Source organism: Phoenix dactylifera, chromosome 14, assembly GCF_009389715.1.
Source record: "Phoenix dactylifera cultivar Barhee BC4 chromosome 14, palm_55x_up_171113_PBpolish2nd_filt_p, whole genome shotgun sequence".
NCBI classification, from domain to species: domain Eukaryota; kingdom Viridiplantae; phylum Streptophyta; class Magnoliopsida; order Arecales; family Arecaceae; genus Phoenix; species Phoenix dactylifera.
Genome location: NC_052405.1, coordinates 3,258,474 through 3,278,349, shown reverse-complemented (window position 1 = coordinate 3,278,349; position 19,876 = coordinate 3,258,474). Strand labels below are relative to the sequence as shown.

The window sequence follows — 19,876 nt, the reverse complement described above, 5'->3', positions numbered from 1 at the left end:
TTAGATATACACGACGAGTCTGGCCTCTAAAAAAAAAGAATAATATCTTCCATCCATAAGAATGTATGCATTAGTTTAACATTATATTTTATTTGATCTTCTATTTCTGTTTTATAAGATAATACTCTCATCTTAGCTAATATATCCGGAAAACCTTAGACACCGTGCTAGGAGGGAGCATTATTGGTGCGAACCGATATGATCGGATCCAATGAAAATTCTTTTCCTTGCGTTACGCTTCTTGGTGTTATGTGCACAAATTGAATCATTCCTAAATGACCAATCAAAAATTCACTAATTTGAAGAATTAGAAAACATATACATAAATATGTGACAGGGATGACAGGAGACGGGAAAGAGCTAAAGAATGAAATTTTCAGCAACAGTGCGGGGCACTAATTGGTCCCAAAAAAAAAAATACTAGACGTACGTACATGCTTAGGTGGAAGTCCACATCGGCGTGGCGCGAACCAACAACAACCTCATCTTAATTTGGAATGCCTGAATTTGAGAGAGCTAGGGTGTAGTTAATGGTGTACATATATTGCACCTCATATGGATCAAAGGTCCATTATCTACTCTGGTGGAATGTAGGCAATGGTTGATCTATTGCACTCTTGAATGACACTGCTCCTCTTAATAAGTGGCCCACTTTTATCGACAACTGCACGCAAAGAATGGAACATTACTCCATTGTCTAGTCTCTTAATTTCGACTTGAAATGACGAACCGGATCTGCAAAATTCCTATTGCGCAAGGCATCTGGACCGATCAATTACCGGGTATAGAATAGATTGAGTCACATGGAACTCAAACAGATTTTAGATCCATTTTCTGATGTATCAATTCAGCAGTCCTTTGCTTGGATATGGAAACTTGAAGTCCCCATGAGAATTGGCAGCAGGAAAATGTTACTAGGAATCATGATGGCAGGCTGATTAGAGCCGGAGGTCAGCCTCTGCCATCTTATTCAGTGCCTTTCGCAGAACTGACTGCAGCTTGGTTGGGGCCTCGAGGTAGCTATAATGGAGTTGAAAGCCCAGCAATTATGGCTCGAACGTGACTTGAAAACTGTGATAACTCGGCTTACCGCTAACATAAATGTCAACAGGATGAAAGATCAACCTATCTTCAAAGATGTTATGGCATGGAAAAGAATGCGAGAAGTTTTTGTTGTCAAACACATTATCGCCAAGCCAATTATGCTGCAGATTTTATAGCTATTTCGGAGAAGGCTGGGTGAAATTCATCTTCATGTTGCTGATAATCTGATGTCGGAATTTGCAGCTATTTCGCAGGCTGATGCAGTCATGCAGCATGAGTGGCGTTTTCGGAGAAGGAAGCTGTTTCAACCTAATTCAGGTTCAGTGATGATTGGCACATCCTAATACTTTCAACGGGAGCCAGATGCATGTGTCAGCTTTTACCCCCTTCTTACCATAATATAGCTAGCATGTATGCTGAGGTTTTTGTATTTCTGTAATCCTTGTCCTGATTCCCATTGCATCATGACCTTATTGCTAGTTTTAAGCCCTTGTACCAAAAAAAAAATGGTGCACACATATGGTCATCATCTATATAATCATGTACATTCAGCTTTACGAGAAGAATGAGAAAAAGCAGCAGGAGGAGGAGGATGCGGAGGAGAAGGAGAAGGAGAAGGAGAAGGAGTAGGAGGAGGAGGAAAAGAGGAGGGGAAAGAAGTAATGATGGCAACATGTTCGTAAAGACACCGTGCTGGGCATCACAAATGCCGAAATTTGGAGCAGACATCATGTGGCTGGGGTACCACCGTTGTTATCGCCCTGGAAATGGCGTTTGCAAGTCAGCGGATTCTCGTAAAGTTCTGCTCATAGCATAGCTCAGCTAAAAAAGCCGCAAGCACTTTCCAGCGAGTGCAGCTTTTGGAGCCAAAATGGGAAATAACAAAAACAAATTCTGACGTGGCAACTATGGCCACATATTTTTAGAAATCTTACGTGGCAGCAAACCCCTTTGACAGAGCAGACGTACCCGCGTTCAAATAACTATATTTTATCTAACAAATTCATCACAAGGGTAAACACTTGGGAAAAATAAATGTCCAGCCTTCACATGCGTCAAAGTCAAAACAAGAGGCATGAAAACTAATAAGTTAAGCAGCATCTGGGGAAGCTGTTGGCAATAGAGCTTTTAGAATTAGAGCTTTCTAAAGTAGAGCTTTTATAAAAAATTATTTGCTATTTGATAACTACATTTGTAAGGTATTGTACTACTTTAATATGTATTTGGTAAATAAACTGAGAAATTACTTTTGGTATGACAAAATAACCATAAAGAACATTGCATAGTATTATATAATAGAGCATAACAAAATAGAATATGTATTAATACATAAATATATAATATAGTATAATATTATTGTAATATAATATAATATTATATACTATAGGATAATAATTTAATATAATATTAAATTATTTAACATAACATATTAATGTATTATGATATAATGTAATATAATATTATATTTATAGTATAATACAATAATAAAGATATAAAATATTATAGTTATTAGCGTAAATTAATTTTTCATAATATGATAAATTTTTTGGATAGGTGATAAAATTGGTTAAACAATTATTAAAGGGACATTTTGTGTAATTATTATATTTTATCATGGATATTTTATTCAAAAAAAACTTTCCGACTAGGCCTAAAAGTGCTTTTTCGAAAAGCTCCAAAATGAAGATTCTCCCAAAAGCTATTTTTAGCTTTCTAAAAAAGCTAAAACTGCTTTCCGAAATTTTTACAGAGCATCTCTATTTTATGTAAAAGTACTTTTGGAAAACTAGAAAGTATTTTTTGGCCCTCCAAAACCTCTTTCAAACAGGGCCTTAATCATATCAAAAATAGAAAGCTACTGAGTTATTAGATCCTTCTAATATTTCCTAATGTTAGTTGATTGCAGAGCCAACATATTCTTAACGTAGAGGATTTCTAACGGTAAACTATAGTTATCTATAATTTTTCATGTGGAAGTCAATAGCTATCAGGGTCTGGTCTTAGGAGAGAATCAAGACCTGAAGTCCAGGTGGCGGCTCACCTTTTTTTTAAAAAAAGAAATATAAAGAAACTCTACAACTTTGAGCTATTTAACATTATATCTCAAAAGTTTAAAAATTACTAATTAACCACAAAAACTTCAAATTCGTTGCAATATGAACCAACCGGCTTTCTCCATTATAAAATACTATCACATGAGGGTCACCTAGTATCTAAATTTTTGTAAAATTTCAAAACTACCCTTCCAACTAACTTAACAAGGAGCTATTGTTTCAGTCGAATTGAAAGGAAGAGAAAACTGAGTCACATGGATGGAGCGTTTTGAGATCTATGCAAATGGATGAATGATGAAATACTTTGAGATCTCTGGAAGTGGATAAATGAAGGAAGATGAAGTGCTTGGAGATCTGTAAAAATATATGAATGACAAAGGACATAGTGCTATGTAAATGAATGAATGATAGACGATGGAATACTTTGAGATATATGCATGTGGATGGATGATAGAGGATGAAGCTCTTTGAGATTTCTGTAGATGGATAGATGATAGATGATGGAGTGCATCGAGATCTGTATAGGTAGATGAATGATAAAAGATGAAGCGTTTGGATAAATAACGGAGGATCGAGTGCTTTAAGATCTTTGCAGGAGGATGAATGTCAAAGGATATAATGCTTTGAGATTTGTGCAAGCAGATGGATTAGAGAGGTGATGCACTTTGAGATCTATGCAGGCGAATGGATGACAAAGAATGAATTGCTTTAAGAGCCATGCATACGAATGAATGACAGTAGATGGAGCGCTTTGAGATCTATTCAGATGGATGAATAATGAAGAACAAGTGCTTTGAGATCTATGCTGGTGGATGGATGATGGAGGATGGAGCGCTTTGAGATATATGCAGTGGATAGATTATGGAGGATGGCGTGCTTTGAAATCTCTGCAGACGGATAAATCATAGAGAATAGAGTGCTTCAAGATTTTTGCAACTAGATGGATAATAAAGAATAGAGCACTTTAAGATCCGTGCAGGTAAAAGTTGATGGAAGATGGAGTGCTTTAAGATCTACGCAGAAGGACGAATGATAGAGCATGGATTATTTTAAGATCCGTGCAAATAGATGGATGATAAAGAATGGAGTGCTTTAATATTTGTGCAGGAGGAAAGATTATTCAATTTCTTTTTGCGATAGTTCTCCGGCGAGTACCATCTCCACTAATTTAAAGCCTTGCCGTTTGGTCTGTGACTATCATCTGCCTAAATATGGAATGACATGAAGCTGAATCTCTTGGTACCATGTCGAATTGCAAGCTTGACATGTTCCCTTCGATTCAGTTGGGACCATCAATCAGTGATAGGAAGCTAGCTAAGGATGCATGGTTGCCATCGATCAACAAAAATGATAGAAGGTTGGTGCTTGCTGCCCCTGCTATTACAAGGATATTCACAAGTTCCCTGCCCGAGTGTCCAAGAGACTTGATGCGAGAAGGCGAGCATTCTTCTGGGGAGGCAAAGAGCAGGGATGTAACTGCCTGGTCAACTGAGAAAGCGTGCGTTCGCGGGGGGGGGGGGGGGCGAGGCATTAAGAATCTGGAGGAATTAGGCAAAAGGACTGGTTTATCTTAGGGATTTACCTATTTCTATTCAGAAAGCTACACCTCTCATTCACTCGGATGATAACACACTGCTACTAATGCTTCACCTCAGTTCGCATACCACACTTGCTTTGCTCTCCTTGCTCGATGAAGTATTTTGATAGTACGACATAAAAATTTTCATGGCCAAACATCCCAGATCAGCATCTACAACATGTTTTGTCATCATAAGACTAGTATTCTATAAACTTCAATGCATGACTTACGATGAAGGTACACAAGAGCATAGGACTAGTATTCTATAAACTTCAATGCTGAAGGTATACAAGAGCATCGCAGACAAGTCTGCTCCGAGAGATGAGCTTGTGGCGGCCAAACATTTCAGTTCTTCGCTCCTGAACACCAAAAAGCAGAGAGAAACAAGCCAAGCCACCAACATCTCATCAAATTTCAGATTTTCTTTATACCACTGATGTATCTTTCATCGACAACTTGGTTCAATTTTTCAGAAAAAGAATCCGCTGTCTCACTTGCTGCTGCTTCAACCGGCGAGGTGGACGCTACAAGAACATAATTCTCACCATTGCCCACATCTAGTTCATACAATTCAGCGAAAACCTCGCAGACAGCATCAACCAACCCCTTATGGAAGGACCCATCCGGAGGAATGACATTTACTACTAGAATTCCATGGTCATTAAGAACCGACCTCGCAGCCCAAAGAACATCCTTCCGAACAAACTCCAAAGGCGGTGCACTGATACCACTCATAGCATCTCCAGAGTCCAAGTCCACCATGATGGCATCGAAACCAGAAGAAGGATCTCCCAATTTCTCTATCCCTGCACCGCCGACGCGATCCAAAACCTGCCCATCTTCCAAACCACAACAAGCCGTCGTCCCTTCTCGGGCAAAGCTCTCGATCAGTCGAATTCCATCGCCAACACAAACACGAAGGAGCTCATCCTCGACCAATCCAAAATGCCGCCTTGCAACGTTTAGAACCACGTCATCAGCCTCCACCCCCAACACATCAAAACCCAACTTTGATCTCAGGCACATCAAGAGAGCCCCGCCGCCGACCCCAACGCAGAGAGCCCGGGGCATCAAACCCGATCGGACTCGCTCCCCGATCGACGGGGCGATCAGGGAGAGGCCAGCGACCATGGGCCCGAGGTAGGGCTGCACCAAGGAGCCTGTCTCCGGCCGAAACATCCCAACTTTCAAGGAATGGGGGAGGAGCCGTACCTGGGTCTGCACCAGATTCGGTTTCCGCCGGAACCGCAAGCGCCGCCGGCGCTCCGGAGGCGCCGGGGACTGGTCGATCTCCACGTCCTCCACCAGCATCTGCCCGACCGCGGGGCCCGCCAGCGCCTCCACCGGAACGCCGGAAAGCACTTCGTCTTCGAAGGAGAGGAAGGGGATCTCCGGGATGCCGTGCCGGAAGGCGGCCCTGGGGGAGAGGGCGAGGAGGAGGGGAAGGAGGCTCTGCTGGAACCGGAGGAGCGAGTCCCTATCGGGATTCGTTCCGGGACGGGAGTAGGGCTGGGGGAAGGGGGAGGGTGGGTCGCCGATGAGGACGAGGCGGGAGAGAGGGGAGGAGGAGAGGAGGAGCTGGAGGTGGCCGGCGGGGGTGGAGAAGATCCAGTCGTGCTCGCGGCCGAGAGGGACGATCATGGCGGCGGTGGCGGGCGGCGGACAGGGCGGCAGTGGGAGAGGGGAGTCGAGGACGGCGACCCGGAGGGGATCGCCGTAGGGGCCGGGGCCGGGGCCGGGGCCGGGACCGGGGCGGGGGTTAGGGAAAGAGAAGGAGAGGAAGCGGGAGGGGGAGAGACGCTCCAAAGCAGCCGGCTCGATTCCCGAACCCATCGGGCCTTCTCCCGGTTCCGGCCGGAGGATTTTCCTTGTCGTGCAGAAAGCACCCTATCCTTTTTGTTACCTTGTAAATAGCACCTCGGACCTTCTGGGCCTACGGGATTCATTCGATTGGGCCCAATAAACCGTTGGGCTGAGAATTTGGATCAGAGTTTTTCTTAGAATGGCACATATCCCCAACCTAACCTAGCTAAATAACATCTACTTTTTGACGTACCTTTTCCAGTATGCGACATTATATAAATATGATCAACCTAAACGAATTGGTCTAAAATGAAGTAACCTAGCCTAATCAGATCACATCAAATGAGTTATTGTTTGGGCTTAAAAACTTTGAGCTTATGTTACACCTGATTTTTGACTCCACAGCTTTGGTTACTCAAGGGCCTCCTGGTTTTGAGCGAAGAGCGAACGTCGGGGACCGCCGACTCAATGCCACTTCGGGCCAACCAAATGCTCAACGTGAGCATGATCCATGATCCATGATCCATGATCCATGACCATATCATTTCTCTTTTTCGATCATTCCAAGAAGCACATGGTATTCTATCTTCCAAGCCTGCTTCCGAGCAGATGAGCTCTTCTCAGTTTTCTTATCCATCTTCGTTGGCTGTCATGGCAGGGGAGAAACGGTAAGTTTAGGCAACATGCCAAAGAGACTCAAGAGGTTGAATAGACTACTCTTCTCCTTGCAACTGAATATCTCAGATCCATTGAAGTGCCAAACTTGAGTGACACTCGAATTTTTTTGTTGCCTTCGCCAACCGTCCCATCCAACAATTGTTGCTGGGCAGCCCTCATAACAGATTTCATCAAAATCAGCTTTGATCAATACATTTAATTCTTCTGCGGCAATTTTTATGTATTTACATTATGTCATATTGATGGTCGTGATCCATACAATTATTCTCGTGCAGTGCTATGGTCGAAGTTGTACTCAATTAGCAAGTCGAAGAACTCAGGTAGCAAGTTAAAATATATGGCTAGTAGGTCAAGTACTAATAGAAGGATGCGAACCATAGGCTAAGTTTCAGAGATAGAAAGCTGAAATATCAAGGGTACAGACTGATATACCAAAGATGCCGATCGAAACACCAAAAGCCAAAATACCAAAAGAGCAGACTGATACATTCAAGAATGCAGTCTGAAAAATCAAAAGTATAGGTTGAAATACCTTCAAGCATCAAGGTTTAGACCAAGTAGCTAGGTGTAAATAGGGAGGGCATGAGAGTTATCAATTTAGGACGAGGCCTTTAATGGAGTGGTAGCTAGCCAGTAATTACAACTACCAAGAATGTTGATGAATGATAGCACTACCCAGATTATAGAAGTAGTAGGAGGGAGATAACTTCATGCATAACAATAGTGGTCCATCTAGCATCAATAAGTAAGAACATGTATCAAAATTGAATAGTTGTATCTATTTTACCACTATTCAGAGTGTGGGAGGAGTGGTAACATAACCGAGAATATAAGACTAGAGGAAGGAAGATATCTACCATGCATAGCAATAGCGGTCCATATGGTGTAAATGAGCAATCCAAGCAGTTCATAGAACCAACTTATAAGTATCAAATTGTAATCTCAAGAAGGGGCTTTTAATCCTTCGCCATATTAATGATCAATTTCTTTATCAGTTTATCATTCACTTATTTTAATTGATCCTTTTAATTTTTAGTTAGTAGTTCATAGCTTCTAATTACTATTCCCTTTCTCGAAAGTAATCGAACCCACTACCATCTATTTTTTTCCTGTTGAGTTACTAGTAGCATGCTCTCGGATTTATCCAAGCCCAGCTATCAACTTATTCGTTTTTCTATCTCCATGATCTCGAGAAAAAGGAAGCCAACAATATATATGGCCACACTTCTTTACGATCCACCGAGATTACTGCAGCGTGGCATGGGTTGGGGACAATGACTATGTTTCAATCTGATAAATGGTCCTTGGAGAGGATTCTATAGCCATGGTTTCATTGATCCGTGGACGGGGAATAGCCCAACATCCTTTCTTGAGGAGCATCGGATCTCTGCGCTCTTCGATTCCAAACTTCTCCTGCAATCATGTGTGTAAGAGAAGTAACCAACCAACCCGTTTATTTTGGAACGGCAGTCACCTCTGCACCAACTTATACTGTTTGGGCTTCAGCCTTCTCTCCTTGCTCAACTACTTGTACCTGATGCGTTTGGTGTTTCTTTCTTAGAGTGGGTTATCAACTTCCTGTAATTAAACACACGCACGCACGCACTCAACACTCACTCACACACACACACACACACGCACGCACTCACACACACACACACACACACACACACACACAGAGTTTTAGTAGTTCATCATCAAATAGGGATGGGTGAAGATTATAACGTTTTTGCTGTTTAGGTAGGTCTAGGTTGGCGCCTTTGCCTGGCTTAGCTTACCCTTGTTGCATCTCAGCCATCTCTGAACGGATAATTATAGTGAAACTAAAGCATGCTATAAGACAAAAGTTACGTCACAATGCTAAGCATTTCTTCAGTCCCAGCTCATACTTCATCAAATCTCGCCAATACATACATTATCACTAATATGAATTAATCGAGTCAAATGGAACCAGATCGTTTCAGATGAGCTGCTGTGGCTGAAAATCTTTGAAGCAGTATCAAGTCTTTGCTGTTCGTTATGAAATTGGGTTGATCTATAATTAAAATGTTTGTTAGGTAAGTGCAGGTTGGCACTTTACCAAGCTTAGCTCACCCTCCTCAACCTCTGAACTAAAAATTGTAGTCCAATTAAATCATGCTCCAGAATGACGACTCCCTGTCGGAATAGATTCCTAGTGTATATAAAACTGTACCTCCTCTTTACTACCAAATCAGATACACGCCATGATGGTTAACTTAAAACTTAAAGTCCAGCTCTGCTAACATCCCATGCGTCTTGGGTGTATATAGAGTGTATCTCATGCTTTGTTGATCAGATGAAAATCCTTTATCCTGCTGAGTTCATTTTTTATATAAAAAATGAAACGAAAAAGAAAAAAAAAGAGTCATTTTCATCAGTTCTCCACCATGCAAGGTGAATGCATCCAATGGGCTCGGGCAGGATCGCACAACAGCACGCGCACCGCCCACACTTCCGGCTCAAATTCAGAAGTACTGTGTGACTGCTTAAGGTCTTTGCTAAAAACCAAAAGAGCACCTAAAAATCACATCCAGGCCAGGTCAGCGTTCACCCAATACCAACATTCTTACCTTGTTCCCTCCTCTTTCCGGCCTCTCGGATCAATATGGTACCAGTCAGCTTCGCCATCCTCATCAACTAGTAGCCACCAATTAGTATATGATGTCTTCTCTTATTTTTTTCCATTGAAATGGTCGGAGCTGGTGGTTTCCACCCTATAAAGTAAAAGCCATTGGAAGAAGTGGACTAAAGTCGCTCTCTTCTGGAAAAGAGCTCCTCCACGTGGATCTCGTCAAAGATGCATGCGGATTTGCGTCCATCCCGCCTACCGTTCCGTAGCCAAACACCGGGACGCGTGCTTCTAGCCTTACGAACTAACCACCTACTCTGCTTACCTTTGTGCAGAAGAGATGGCCTGCGGTGATATGCTCTCAAGAAGGTCAGTCTGGCCTTCAGGGAGATGTGCTCATGAGGCCCATGCTCGTCTCATAAGAGCTCATCAAACAAGTTTACTTTGAGAAGAAAAGTTAATACTATGTTGGCGGAACTCGGCGGGAGTGTCCTGTATATCACGGCTGCGAGCCATTGGTATTTAGTGGTTTGAGCCGCCACCATGGACTCGCTCAACAGCTCTAAAGAATAGGACATCGGTTGGCTGAAAGCATAGTGGTTGGGAGGGTTGAGTTTATCCTTTGCTTTAGTCAGACAGGCACTAAATAGGAAACGTTTGACTTTTGTACATGCTGTGCCACTCACAATCCAATGTCGCTTCCACCCAGATTCAAATATTTCAATATTCGGGATGCCCACTAGGAGATTGCAATGAGAGGTCAGCATTTCGCCCTTCAGACAAGGTTTGAAGAAGATGTTCTTGAGATTGGATAATTTTATCACCCCCGTGGAACGCGGACCTTCTCTGTCCCTTCCTTGTTAATAATGATATTATTATTATAAATGTGGAGGTGAAATTACTTTCTAATACCCTTTTATCGGTGAACAAGATATTTATACGATGACGAACGTGATGATGTCTTTCCCCGGTATCCATATATTTTTTAACCGCGAGCACAATGTGCAGCTAATTTGGTGGCCTACATTTGCAGTTCCCATCGCGTGTACCATATCTTCCCCTGAATTTTTTTCAAAGATGTTTTTAATGTTGTGGAACCGTCAAAAACAGATTGTGATGCATTTATTTGACTTATCAATTGAAGAGTAAGAAAAGGAAGCATGGTCTCATGTTTTTTTTTTTTATTCTTTTGATGAATCCAGATTTTATTTAAACCAATCTAAAAATATATATATCTATGTGACTCAGAAAATAAAATATGAAAAAAATAGGAAGAGACCGCATGCTTTTTCAAATTGCATAAACAATAGCTCATTTATGAAACTATTGCACTATTAAGCTAGTTAGTGGGTGTGTAAGAATTATATTCTTGAATAAAGCACCATATAGCATTGTATTATTTTCAATAACCATGGTATCATAAAAAAAGAGAAAGATCTTTAATGATGAACTATGAACTTTATGAAGTAATAAAGTGGATGGAACTTATATATATATATATATATATATATATATATATATATATATATATATATATATATATATATAAGCGGAGGAATGGGTGTGAGGGGCTGGAAGATGGATGCACCCTGCAAAGTTGAGCTACATCTTATTGAACTTAGATATTTTTATACTTTTGGATGAATAGATTTGGCTCCTTCATATAGTTTTACAGTATTTATATTTATAATAGATAGGAGTTCTCTTTCCATAAAAAAACCTAATTTCCATATTCAGCTAAACTTTTGGCTAGGATTATAAAAGTTATTTGAAATAGCTGGTAAGTTCTCGTAATTATGTACCAATTCGAATGTATGATAATCTATTATTGATCTCTTTCATCATATTTAAACCTACACCAATGTGGCATTAGGGGACTGTAAAATATATGGTGTCGTACTTGCACTTTCTTTTTTTAAAAAAACAAAAGAGGCAGTCGTACCTGTCTAATGAGTGAAATGCTTTTACATCTGGCAAGAACAGGTGGACCTATTCATATACTAAAACACTAAAACATAATATATTATATAATAATTTATTGACCCGCAAAAAACTTCAGATGCGTTATGGATCACTTTAACTATTATGAGTAGGGTTGGACAGAGTACAGAAGCGAGATCTGATGCATCGGAAAGCCGAATTATAGGCCAAACTTTCAGAGATCATAATTTGATCATATGATGCCCGACTGAGATGATTTTTTTTAAAATTAGATATATTTTTGAGATATACAATTTTGGACAAACCTCTTAGGAGGTTGAATTAGAGCAAAATTCCATCATTTAGGCCCTAAAATAGGCTAGTAAAATTAAAAAAATTTATTTTGGATAAGACTTTAACTAGACGTAGCTCACTAGCCGATAAAAATTCGGTGGAGCAACAGAAGACAAAGTTGATGTAGAAGTCGAGATCTACATCCTCAAGATTTTTAGATTTTTTTAGAAAATTTCTACTAAAAATATTTATTTTAAAAAATAATTTTATTAGGATTAAAAAGAGAAATCTAATCCAAATTATGTAAGAGTGGATCTTACCATTATACGTAAAGGCTATATACCTTATTTTTTAATAATTAATAAAAAAAGACTTAAAATCCTACTTTCACAGTATTCCATTTTCTTCTAGTTATCTTTTGATAGATTCAAGTTGAGCAGATTGAAAATCTTCTTTTTCTCTGATTGGATCATCTATAAACTTCAAACAAAACCCTCGAGACATGCATTAATCCACGGAAACTTGATAAGTTAGAAAAGAAATCGCATGTTTACATCAAACAACGCTAATCTCATAATTCATAGAGAACAATTTGACTCTTGTGTTTCCTTTCTCATATGACTTTTCAAAGATCACAACGCTCCAGCTGATATTATATGCAGACATCTCATCTGATTCTAGAGGAATGCTAGAACTAAAGCAGTGTTTGGATGTTCGGATAGGCGAGAACCTCTCGAAAAGGCCAAAAATGGCCATGGGTAACTTCATCCAAGCAAAATGCTATATACCGTGTCGGAAGTGGTAATTCTAGTCAGCCTCTCTGGCCGAATAGATTTTATTTTACTAATCATCCTTGTCTTCTTCATAGTATTTCGATATTTATTTCATGATAACCAAAAGAATTTATTCGAATGACCAAAATTTATCTAAATAAAGCCACCGTTTCCGCCCCATCAACCAAACGCAGGCTAGAGTGGGAGGCACTACCTGCAGCCTGGGATATGTCAATAGGCGAAAATGGCCTGGTGTGGTGTAACAAACAGGGCTCCATTTTAGTCCTATTATAATGTCTAGGAATCACGATGTCACGGGAAAAGAAACCACAAATTTGCATGCAGAATGTACAAATGCATTTGCAAGCAAAGTCAAAAAAAGAAAAAGCTGGATACCTACAATCAAATTCTCGCCGCAATGTTAAAGTAGAAATCGATAAAATCCATTTGGCTTCTTGTGGCATGCTGCCTTTGACTATTAAAGCACTCTATGGCTGGCCAAATTCTTGTGACAACGTGGGCCCGCTGCGTCCCAGTCATATATCTCGGTAAGTTTGTGGGACGAGGTTCCCTTCAATACAACGTGGGTTCACTTTCCTTTGGGCAAATCCACCATTGGGTTGCTTTGAAAGTTGTGCGGGGGTGGGGCGTGATCCGACGGGCGACGTTGCAAAGGAAGATTAATCATTCTTTGGCGCAAATGATACAACCCGAACCTGCTAGCTCCAAGGACCGCTTGTCGACAACCGGGCATCCAAGTACCCCAGACAAATATGTCAACCGACCCAAAGATTCAAATCTTTACGGGTCTTATTTTTTTATGTCAAGGCCCAAGTGGGCTTGCACGCCCCAATGTAGTTGCTTATCTCTCTCTCTCTCTCTCTGTTATATATTATGTAGTTCCTCCGTTCTTGTTCCTCTATTTCACTCAGCTCCCACCTTTGTCTTTTGGAAGACTTCTAGTCATGATGAGAGTAGAGAAGATGCTTCCTTCCATACTCTGCTTGGTGGTTTCCATCGCCGCAGGACCAGGTTGGGTTGGAAACGCGGCGTCCTTGCCGGCCAAACAGATCGAGAGAGGCTTCTCGGCCACCCACGACCCATCCTACTCCGAGTTCCAGCCTCTCCTCGCCGACCCGAACGGCGTTTTCTCCCTCGGCTTCCTCCGCTTCAACTCCACCCAGCTCGAGCTCGCGGTCCTCCACCTCCCCTCCTCCCTGCCCGTCTGGCGCGCCAACACGGCTCGCCCAGCACTCTGGACCGGGTCCACCTCCTTCTCCTTTAATGGCACCCTGGCCCTCTCCGACCCGGAAACAGGGATAATCTGGTCGACCCCGACCGCCGGCGGGGACCGACTCGTTCTCCTTGACTCCTCCAACCTTCAAATCCAAAAGCATGGAGATCCCATCGATGTTCTATGGCAAAGCTTCGATTTTCCATCGGATACTCTGGTCCAGAACCAGAACTTTACCTCGAAGGCCGCTCTTTTGTCCACGAACCGGAGGTATTCTATGCGTTTGGGCTCGAACTACCTCTCCCTTTCTATGGAAGTCGGCAAAGACCCGGCGCCGATGTACTGGAAGCACACGGCAATGGAAGCCAAGGCCCAGATCGTCCCTGGCCAAGGGCCGATCTACGCCCGGGTCGAACCGGCCGGGTTCCTCGGCATGTACCAAAACGAGAAGCCCCCCGTCGACGTGCTATCCTTCGACACGTTCAGCAGAGGGATCTCCGGGCTCCGCCGCCTGACCCTGGAACCCGACGGGAATCTTCGGGCGTACTACTGGAATGGCTCGACCTGGGTGCGGGACTTTACGGCCATCACCGAGCCCTGCGGCCTCCCAAGCACCTGCGGGCCTACGGCCTCTGCAGCACGGGGGAGCCCCTCTGCAAATGCCTGGATGACAGCACCGACGGGTGCCTCCCGGCGGATTCCGGCGATCTTTGCGGATCGGAAGGAGATGATTTCTGGGTTTTGAGAAGCAAAGGCGTCGACTTGGCGAACAAGGAGCTTCTGGGGTTCCAAAAGGTGGTGTCTTTGGCGGAGTGCGAGGATTCCTGCGAGCGGAACTGCACCTGCTGGGGCGCCGTCTTCAACAACGCGACGGGGTACTGCTACCGAATGGATTACCCGATAGAGACGGTGGTGGAGGGAGACGAGGGGAAGGTGGGATACTTTAAGGTGAGGGCGAGCGCCGGCGGCGGAGGGCGAGAGGAAGAAAGCCCGCGGAAGAAGACCGGGGCGGTCTTGCTAGTGGTCGGCGTCGTTATCCTCGCCGGAGCGGCGGGGTTCGGGGCTTACCGGATGCGGAACCGGATGAGGATGAGAGGCGACGTCGATGGGTCGATGACGGTGGGGCTCGCTCCGGGACCGTATAAGGATCTGAACTCGGCCTCCTTTCGATCGATCGAGCTCTCCAACTCGTTCAAAAAGTGAGGCAGGCAGAGAGCGAGAGATAGAGAGAGAGAGGAGCACGTCGCTCTCTGGCCGGAGTGCCTTCGGCGGTGCGAGGCCGGGAGGGGAAGCGTGGATCGCGTCCGATGGCCCATCCAACGGTTCTGATTTTTTAAGATGGAAGTGAAATGAAAGAGAGAATATATTCTTTTTCGTTGATTTTTTTATCTTTTACATGAGTCACGGGTTTAGTATAAGCTGGGTCATTTATGTTACCATTTTGAGACCATGCGCCCGCTGTTCTTTGGTACAGTAGATGGATGAATCTCAGGCGTTGATCTAGACTACCATCTCGTGGATGGATCTCCAACTCTGTGCCCCTACCCTTTTTTTTTTTTTTTACCTCTTTCGTAATAAGGCACCAGCACCGATTTTAATTCTATTTTATTTCAGCGGGCCGTAGCCCATGGATCTCGAGTTCTGATTTGTTGCTTTGCAGGAAAGCAAATCCTGTTCTCAAAGAACTATATCAGATATGCTTTATGTTTCTTCACTTAATTAATCCTGTTCTTCAAATTTCACCTGCAAACCCATTTTATTAGTTTGATCTCTTGACATATAAGTTACTAGTACTGAATCTTTATTATGCTTGTTTTGTATAAGCCGCATGTTGTTTACAGTTATAGGCAATTTATCCAAGGTTTAGTCAAATACCGGTCACCTTGGGCATCTCTTTGTTGTGGTGATGCTCATATAATGATGTGTTTGTCGTCAGATCTTCCGGTTGCCATAAGAACTTCAAAATGAAAGAAATCCTCGCAAGGTTAAGTGAATAAAGGTATACGGGCGCTTGCATGGAAAGGATACGACACAAGTGTTGCATATGTCTACTTATTTATCAATTGATGTCACTGATATAACAAGTCCATCTCACGGGGACTATTTCTGATTGTATTCTTCCTAAGGACTCAACCTTTGAATTTGAGAGGAAGAGAAACAGGACTGAGAGATATGACAGGAATGTTACTAAGAACACATTGAAGGCCATAAAGAAGATTGATAAAGTCGCGATGAGGTCGGCTGCTCTCTCATTATGCTATCTTCTGCATTTCTTCAGCCTGCCATATGCTTCTTTAAAACTTTCTGTATTTGCTATTGTCTTTCCGAATCTGTTCTGTTATAGCTTTTTTCTACCATCCATACAAATGCTTTCTGGCAAATCTTACAGGATGAAGGGTAAGATGGCAAAGGAGAAGGCCGAGGCAATCAAGGAATGAGAACAGAGCATAAACATGGTTGAACAACCGGTTAGCTTTTCGACAAGATGCTTCACTCACCCTTCCAAAGATTGAATCGCATGGAGGAATCGTTGATTAATTTTGTGCAATGGCCAAACATTCTACAGAGCACTTCAAAGAGTCAATCGCATGGAGGAATCGTTGATTAATTTTTCTTAAGGACTTTTTGTTTGTTAACTATTGTAATGCCAAGGCATGCGGGAAATTTTGTTTTGAGTTGTATGCTGAGAAATCCAAATGGTGGTTGCCTGGCTAGCTTGGATTTTCCCTCTCTACTTTGAGATCTCAATCTGTAAATTAGTGGCATTAACACTGCATTTGAATCAAAAGCATAGCAGTGTTTTGAAGGCTGACGTAATTAATGTTGCAATCAATGTACCGGGTGAATTCCTTTTTAATTTTTGCTCGAGGCTGTCTCGAGTACTTCATGCTCCACTCATGGGAACCTGAATGTCGGAATTTATTCGAAGGAGAAGACGCAAGTTTCTATTGCATTTTGATGTAGAAGATGGTGAAAGAATTGTGATGTGAAAAATACTGGGCAGGAAGATTTGCTAGTTCTCGATGGAAAGGGAATCGCAGACTTGTTAGGCACTGATAAGTGTCATAACCTATCACAACCAGATTGAAAACCTATCAAAGCCCGCCACCAAGTTTCTGATTAACCGATCAAAGCCCGCCATGGGCCAATCTAAAGGCGTGTAGAGAATCTTTTAAATTTCAAATTCTCTTTCCAACGGGTGACATCTCGGCCACGATCATGGGCGAGATGCATCGATGAAATGTCCGCTTGCAGTGGCGGGGATGAAGCGAAAGTAGCTGACAGGAGACAAGTCGAAGAGCTAACAACAAAGGAAAGAAACAAAGACTCATTCATATCCCTGTGCTGCTGTAGCGGGTTCGGCTTGCTAACTGACAGGGGAGGTGATGATCCTCCACCCCTCGGTCTTTAGAAAGCTGAGCCTTACAAAAATAAAAGATCGATAGATCTTCCCTAAATGAGTAAGTTGCAAGGTTGGGAATCTATTAAAGAGAGAGAGTCATCGGCTAAGCTTTTGAACTGCTTTCGAACTCTTACGCTCTTATGTTGCCACTTCGTCATTCTCACAATACCTTCACTATTCTCTGAAAATTCGTTTTAGGCATTAGAGGGTCCACCACCAAAAGCTCTCCAACAAAAAAAACTTTGCCTTTGCTGTTTCATATCAGAACAAAATCCTGAACAATATCTCCTCTTTCAAATACTATCTCAGAAGTGGCTAGCATTGGAGCATCGCCACCCGAGCATAGAGATCACTATCTCGCCGCCTTAGAGACAAATTGCAATCTTCAACCAACCTCCATAATCAGAATAGTTAATCAGCTAAGCCCTCCGGCAGATTGGCACCTTGATTGGGCCGATTCCTAGCAGCCTGAAATTTTCTTTTTCAAGACTAAAAGCGGAACTAAATAAAATGAGAGAATTACAGAAAAAGTTCCCAGATGGGTCGTGCACATTGCATGGCAACAAAAAGAGTCTTATAACATAAGATGATAAATAACTGCCTGGGGATGCTTCTATTAAAATAAAACACAAAAGGAGAAAAAAAAGATGGAAAAAATTAAAATAGCATCCTAACTCCGTTTGATGCTTCCTAACTTGCTTCAATACAGCTGCTGCATGTATGGTTCAGTCTAATTCCTGGCATGTGGAGCTATGCCTGTTTATGGTTTGTGCCTTGGCTTGCAGAGATGTGCATTGTGGATTTGTGGTCTCTGCAACCCGAGATGGCAGGCGTTTAGAGCTAAATAAGCATGCAAACACCATCAAGAGGACATTTCCTTGGAAATATTCTGGCAGTACCACTTTCCCGAGTCGAACTTAGAACCACGAAAAGCAAATGCTTTTACTCAAAACTCGATTGCAATCATTTGCCAAACTGCATGCTCGATAAGGTGTAGCTTAGGAAATGTCAGACAACTGTAACAAGTTTCCTCCACATCAATCTTGCAGAGAAATCCACAATTTCAATCAAATGCATCTGTATTTACGAAGGGCTCTTGCATGAATGATACACACCCATCAATAAACACCTTCTACGATAAACACCTTCTCATCACCTTGGATATTATTCACCCCCTTTAGCCAGAGCTTATCCACATTGTTCTTCTGTTGCGAGACATTAATTTCCATTTAGGTGTTCCACATCATAACATCTCCTAAACTTCAACTACTATCTCGGAGCTTTCTCCTCCTAAAGAAGGCGTTTCCCTTATCTCTGTATTCATCAGAGAAAATGGAAACCTACTCGCAGTCAAAATTTTGTAATAGGTGTGAAGCAGTCCTTGGGGCGTGTACCTCACTTTCATAGAAGATGGGTTCTTCCAACTGAAAGAGTCCTTCGACTGACTAGTTAGCTTATCAGGCAGCTGCAGAACTTGTCCACAACTTAATTCCAGTACTACCTTAAAAATGAAGATGTTGAAGAACTAAACTGAAATGTGGTTAAAAGGATTTAGAGTCAAAACACATGAATTTTCTTGCAGACAAGATAGATATAAATCGTTGAACATATAAAGGTTGGCATACCCTCCTTCAATGTGAACTCTCTAATGGGAATTCAACTGTCAGTGATCCCCTTGGGACCCTTGAAAGAGATTATTGCGAAGGACATGGTAGTGTGCTTCAAGTCAAACATGTATTGTGCCTGTCTTCAGAATGTCCAACCCTCCCACTAACAAATGCTGGTGAGAGATGGTTCCTTCCACGTGGAATCATCTTGCACCATACAGAATTCTGTTTTCAAAACATGTAGCTAAATCCCAGAAACCTGTTTCAAAAGATAGAAGCTATGTAAAGAACTGAGTAACACTTAAAAAGAGTCCTGCACTACTTTGCCTTTAGGATCTCCCTTTGTAACCACTTAAACCAACAATAATCGACCAGAACCAATACGGAACCACTCTTCTTTCAGCCTCTATACATCTCATTGTGAGGTACAGAAGAATCTTTCCTTCCAGCTTTGCATCTCCAGCCATCTACCACATCCTACCCTTGACTACAACTACCGTTCGGTGAAGGCGATAAGTTTCTGATCCAAACAACGATAATAGTTGGCAAGGAAATCTAGAGTTAGATTTCTAATGTTCCAATCTGCAATTCCAAGAGAACACTCTCTAACGTGTCATTAGCTGGTTTGTCGCTACAAGGAGGATTGCAAGTCATGTTTGCTCACTTCCCAGAGTTGATCTCATAGCTGTCCGCTGGGAGTGGCCCAAGAATAGGTGCATGGACTGAAACAGGTTGGGGGAAGCGGATTGATGTCATGTTAGAAACTTGATGAAACAATCCAACAAAAACACCACAATACAGACAAGAGAAGAATAAGAACTCCGAGAAAAATCAAGGAGAGAAGAACAAAGCCAGGGGGTATGCCAGATTGGAACCCAGGAAAGGTCTCAGGTCTAA

The 19,876-nt window shown here is 42.3% G+C and overlaps 2 protein-coding genes across 2 annotated transcripts; one reads left to right on the top strand and one right to left on the bottom strand.

Moving 5' to 3' along the window:
• Positions 1 to 4,858: 4,858 nt before the first annotated feature.
• LOC103719851 (eEF1A lysine and N-terminal methyltransferase) lies at positions 4,859 to 6,567 on the bottom strand. Its single transcript, XM_008809279.4, has one exon. It carries the CDS (start codon positions 6,508 to 6,510, stop codon positions 5,092 to 5,094), a length of 1,419 nt encoding a protein of 472 aa, XP_008807501.1. The 5' UTR covers positions 6,511 to 6,567; the 3' UTR covers positions 4,859 to 5,091.
• A 7,011-nt stretch (positions 6,568 to 13,578) lies between these two features.
• Positions 13,579 to 16,757, top strand: LOC103719850 (PAN domain-containing protein At5g03700). The gene is given in 3 exon segments (XM_008809278.4): positions 13,579 to 14,589; positions 14,592 to 16,205; positions 16,359 to 16,757. Coding segments are annotated over 2 exon segments (1,470 nt in total). The 5' UTR covers positions 13,579 to 13,700; the 3' UTR covers positions 15,173 to 16,205; positions 16,359 to 16,757.
• The last annotated feature ends 3,119 nt before the right edge of the window (positions 16,758 to 19,876 follow it).